General features: G+C 30.1%; 2 protein-coding genes across 2 annotated transcripts; both read right to left on the reverse strand.

Annotated features, from left to right (window-relative positions):
- Positions 1-79: 79 nt before the first annotated feature.
- LOC105171992 (non-specific lipid-transfer protein 2) lies at positions 80-448 on the reverse strand. Its single transcript, XM_011093296.3, has one exon. The coding sequence runs from the start codon at positions 446-448 to the stop codon at positions 80-82; it is 369 nt and encodes a 122-aa protein (XP_011091598.2).
- Positions 449-2,932: 2,484 nt separating this feature from the next.
- LOC105171991 (non-specific lipid-transfer protein 2-like) lies at positions 2,933-3,689 on the reverse strand. The gene is made up of 2 exons (XM_011093295.2): positions 3,245-3,689; positions 2,933-3,119 (listed from the first exon to the last, which is right to left on the reverse strand). Exons 1-2 carry the CDS (start codon positions 3,589-3,591, stop codon positions 3,110-3,112), a joined length of 357 nt encoding a protein of 118 aa, XP_011091597.1. The 5' UTR covers positions 3,592-3,689; the 3' UTR covers positions 2,933-3,109.
- Positions 3,690-6,000: the final 2,311 nt, after the last annotated feature.

Consider the following 6,000-nt stretch of genomic DNA (forward strand, 5'->3'; position numbering starts at 1 on the left):
CCAAAATTTATCACTTAAGTGGCTTTCTTATACAATATATAATTCGATAAATTAATAATTCTTACAAAATAAATGGAAACTAGACATGTACATACTTTGTGCAGTTAGTGGAAGGGCTAATCTTGTAGGGAATGTCGACGTCACATTGTCCAGGGAGTCCAGCGACCTTGTTCATGTCGACATCAGTGTATGAGCCAGCAAGCGATTCCAAGCAGTTGCACACACTTTGACGATCTTCTGTAGTCTGTGCTGCGCCATAGAGACCCTTAACTCCACTGCAACAACTGCCTAGAGGGCCTTTGTTGGACACATATGGCAGGCATTGATTCAAGTATGAAACCACCGTGCTGCAGCTTATTGCTGCCTCAGTGCGAGGGGCAACGGCCACGACCAAGACCAAGACGGCAGCGATGAGGACAATGCACATTGACTTGTTAACTCCAGCCATTGTAATTGGAAGATCTCAAGTGACGGAACAAAGGGCTTAGTGTTGTTTTCTAGCAATAGTTGAGTAGGCAAGTTTTAGTGTGTGGAGAAAACCTGTAAGGTGGTAGTGTTTATATAGAGAAAATTGAGCAAAATATTGATAGATCCAACAGTGGCATATACGTGAAGCTGGTAATTGGCAGGTAATCCGCAAGGGGTTTGTTCTCAATTTCTGTAGATCAACAAGAAAGGCCAACGGAAGGCAGTAATTCAGGGCACGTACTTGAAATGCATTAATTCACAGCATAATGTTGGCCATGTTATGGGGTCTGTTCTCAATTTCTCTAGATCACTTAGCAATTTTGTTCAATGGTAATGTTTAATTGGTATGATTTTGAATTGGGTTCTTGTTTATGCAATTTTTAATTTCACTTTTTTGCATTTTTATGTATATTACAACGTATCACGTACATTGCACATGTAGAAATATATAATATTTAAAGCTGAATATATCGTTTATTAGATATAGAAAGTACTAAGTTAAAAATTTTATTTATATTTTTATAATTAAAACATTAGTATATACAATTATATTCTTTTAAAAAATGATAATATCATTTTAAAACCATTAAATTTTATTATTTGCAATTCTCTTCTAAGTTTACTTGATTATAATAAATAAAACATTTAATCCTAAATACTGAAAATTTTCATTTTGTATTTACTGATTATTATATTTGATGAGCTTGTACTGAAATAAATAAGTGCGAAAGTAAAATAAATAAATATAAAAAGTTTCAACAAAAAAATAAAATTAATCAGTGAAAGTCCCTTATTTTTTGAAGTTTTTATGAGAAATTTTAATTTAATAAAATTGATCATGTTTTATTTGTACCTTTTTTTTTGGCGATTTCTATCTTTTTAGCTTTATTTGTTATTATTATATTATTTCTATGTGATATATATTTTATTTTGCTGTCCTAATGTCTTTCCATTTTATGTTCTAGATGTGATATGAAATGATTTTAAATTAATTAATGTTAATAAAATTTTAATCTAATTAGACATTCGAAGTAGCAGTATTTGTAATGCAAGGTCCTATAATTATGTTAGTTTTGTCAAAATACTTTACATTCTTCATTAACATCTAAATTTGAATATTATTGCATAAAATGTTACTTTTTGCCTTTGTTTGCAATTTTTAGGTTCATATTTTTGTTTAAATTTCTTGATCTTATTCACATTAATTTAATTGGATTATCTATTTCTTATTGAATAATATATTATATTCATACAAATTTAGAGGGTGCTCGGTTAAATTTATTTGAAATATCTTATTTGTTCCGACATCTTATAATATATTTTGAGAGTTTAAAAATATTGAATTCTATTTCAGAAATAAACTTTTAAAGTATTTGAATGAATAAAACACCATAGCTTATAAAATGTAAGAGAGTGTTCTGTTATAATAACATTGTAAAAAAAGTCATTAAGTTAACTATTAGAATTTAAAATTGTAGTTTTGCTTTGGAGGGAAGAATGTCAATTATATGAAGGATAAAAGCGAAACACTAACAAAATTATAAAAGTGATTTTGTCTATTAAATATAAGATTAAATAGCTTAAAAGATTTGATAAAAAAGATGGATTGAGCTTACTTTTATTAAAAGAACTAGCTTAACTACTTAGATACATTTGTTATTTCTAATAATGTACTGATATTTTAAAAAGTTACAGTGTTGGATACGGACAAGGCTCAGATATGCTTCAGACACATGTCGGACATGACATCTGCATGTCTAAAAATATTAAATTAAAAAGAAAAAAGGACACTGCGTTAAACACGCCACGAACATGCCTGTTGGCGTGTTCGACGCATTTTGGAGGTGTGTCTGACACGTTTTAGACACATTTGGTTTTTTTTTTTAAATAATTTTAAAAAATTTTGGGTTGTCTTAAAAAAGAAAAGAGTTTTGACCTTAATAAGAAAGAAAAATAATTAATTCACTCATCTCGAACTAAAAATTTTGGGATGAAATTACTAAAAACTCGAGAGATGATCATGATGATTTAATTAATTTGAATTATTAGAAATTTTTTATTGCGTACCTTTTAAAATAAAATGATTATGTATATATATTTCTGAAGCCACAATTGGTTTAAAATTTAGATGTAAGACATTCTTATTGTATATTTTATTTTTATATTTTTTATATTGCATATTTTAGTTTATGAGAAGTTGAGAACATATATAACAAAAAATATATTATCGATAGTCGTGTCAGTATCGTATCGTGTCCTAATATTTGTTCTTCCATGGAGTGGTTCTTTAATTTTACAAAAAACAGATAGAGTAATTGTATAACTTTATTGATATCTTACTAAACTAACAAGTGTCGATTTTATCGATACATCAATATAAATAATGAAATATATTTGTAAATTTATTTGTAATTATAGAGCTATTTTAGAAAAAAATAACATGAATGCAAATGAAATACAAGTATATAAAAAGTAGTGTTTGCTTCATTGATTGATTCAACTGATTGGACAATTGTATATCATGAGAGAATAAAACACTACATTCACTCTGAGTGGGCCTACTCAAAGGACTCAACCTTTATTTTATATAGAAGCCTAACGACTTATACATGGAGAACGCATTTTTTTCGAACATAACTCGTCAGTTCACCCTGCAAAAGAAAAAATTCACAAAAAATTATGAATACATCAGCCTTCTTACATACAATAGTTGAAATAAAATAATAATTGTTACAGAAAATATAAAAGAAAAAATAGAAATAAGAGATGCACATACTTTGAGCAATCAGTGGAAGGGCTAATTTTGTAGGGAATGTTGACGCCACATTGTCCAGGGAGTCCAGCGGCCTTGTTCAGGTCGACATCTTTGTATGAGCCAGCGAGAGACTTCAAGCAGCTGCACACGCTTTGACGATCTTGTGCAGTCTGGGCTGCGCCATACAGACCCTTAACTCCACCGCAACAACTGCCTAGAGGGCCTTTGTTGGTTACATATGGCAGGCATGGATTCAGGTATGAAACAACCGTGCCGCAGCCTATTGCTGCCTCACCGCGAGGGGCAACTGCCACGGCCAGGACGGCGGCAATGAGGAGAATGCACATTGGCCTGATAATTCCAGCCATTGTAGTTAAAAGATCTCAAATGACAGGAGAACAAAGAGCTTAGTGTTGTTTTCTAGCAATAGGTAACTAGGCAAGTTTTGGTGTGGAGAAAACCTGTAAGGTGGTGGTGGTTATATAGAGAAAATTGAGCAAAGTATTGATAGATCCAACAGTGGCGTGTACATGTAGTTGGTAGTTGTGGCGGAATATTAATTGTGCAATCATAGTGCAGATGATGGGCAATTCGGAGTTCTATCAAATAGGACAAACACGATCATAAAAGTCCAACAGGCGGCAGTAATTCATGCCACGTACTATAAAAGCATTAATTCACAACATAATGTTGGTAATGTTATGGGGTCTATATATACTTTCAATTTCTCCATATGACTTAGCAGTTTTTGTTCGATGGCTCTTCTAAATTAAGGAGCCTTAGAAAACAGGTTATTACGTACAACTTGCGATTTATCAACTCATGGGCTCTAAACCTGTAATAGTTTGAGCATTGTACAATTAGGCCATTGGACGACAAGAATTGCTTTCAAACTCACTACGTGCATTCTGAATTTCGATTATAAATAACTTGTCGAGGAGGAATATTCAATAAATAAATTTGAATTTTTTTTTACTAAGACTTATATGTTACATATCATTTTTTAATATATGTAGGATGTGGTAATACAAAAAATCATTTTTTAATTTATGAATTGATTATTTGATTTTTGTTTTCTACTTGTGACAGTGAATATGGAAGTTGCGTAGACTATGTCTACCTACATAAAAGAGAAAATAGAGATCTGAAATTTGTGAGGATAATATTTATCAGGGAGAATCTCCCTCGTACTATATTGGGGGATGAAGAGGTAATAATACTAATTATAAATAAGCCTGTCAAGTTGAAGAAATACTTACCCCAAGGTTGAAGGAACAATGAAACAGCTGAATGAATATGCTTTATTATATTTCTACCAGCTGTATTTATAATAAATCAATAATAACTAACTTTCGTTATTTAATGTACTAGAAAAAAGAAACGATTTGGTTTTGACTAATAAAAATGTTGTTTTGTTTTGTTGTTTCTATTTATTTTATGTTGTCCTTTTGTTTGTTTTATAATTTATTTGCTTTCAAGTTTCATATTCCTATATAAGTTGTTAAAAAAAAAAAAACAAAATTCTATTGTTGTTTTGTTTCTGAAGTAGGTGTGCATGAATCTTGCACATGCACATAACGTGTGTATCCACAAATAATTTGACTCTTGCACTATCTGCACATTAGATTGTATTGTCAATTTTTAAAATTTGAAATTATAAGCATTTATTAAGATTTGTTAAGAATTAATTTTTTTAAGGATAAATAAATAAAATATAATAATTGAAATAAAATATATATTAGAGATGGAAATAATAAAACTTAGATAAGAAAAATAGTATGAGAGATAATGGACGACGAAATTTAATATTAAGAGATTAAAAATGAAAGGTGGAAAAAGAAACTGATTCGATATATACTAATGTGTATAGTATGTAGAAATGCGCTTATAACAAATTAATCTAAAATATAAGTTCTTTATTTTTTAAATTTAATTTACTTTCTTTCTATTTTAATTAATATTAAAAAATATTTTAAAAATGATACTAAAGCTGATTATATTTTGACACAAGTATTGAAAATAAGTATGTAAGCACTTTTCTGAGCCTAGCCCATTTAAACTTAAATGGTTGCCTATAAACAAGAGAGAATATGGAAACTGCATGGTTATGTCTACTACGTACACAAAAGAGACAATAGAGATTCAGAGTTTGGAAAAATAATGTTTGTTAGGAGGATTTCCTTCGCATTATACTAGGGGATGAAGAGTTGGTGCGAATATTAATTGAGAACAAGTTTGTTATGTTGAAAGAGTACTTGCCCTAAGGTCGTAGGAACAACGAATCAGCTGCGTGAAACTACTTTATATATATTTCAACAGGGTTTAATGCAATTTACCCTTATGTGATATTGAAAATAAGTAAATTACCCCACTATGAAAAATAAATAATAATTTAACCCCCTTCTGTGTTTTAAATAATGAAGCAATTACTCTCTTGCATAATATATGTCAATTATATGAAGGGTAACAGAGAAATACTAACAAAATCATAAAAGTGATTTTTCTGGTAAATATTAAGATTAAATAGCTTAAAGATCTTATAAAAAAGATGGATTGAGCTTACTTTTATTAAAAGAACTAGCTTAACTGCTTAGATACATTTGTTATTTCTAACAATGCACGGATATTCTAAAAAGTTGTCGAACAAGGACACGGCTCAAATACGCCTTGGACACATGTCGGACATGGCATCTGCATGTCTAAAAATATTAAATTAAAAAGAATAAAAGAACACTGCATTAGACATGCTACGAACATGATTGTTGGCGTGTTTGACA

The sequence above is a fragment of the Sesamum indicum genome, linkage group LG10, assembly GCF_026168435.1.
Source record: "Sesamum indicum cultivar Baizhima isolate 11 linkage group LG10, ASM2616843v1, whole genome shotgun sequence".
NCBI lineage: Eukaryota > Viridiplantae > Streptophyta > Magnoliopsida > Lamiales > Pedaliaceae > Sesamum > Sesamum indicum.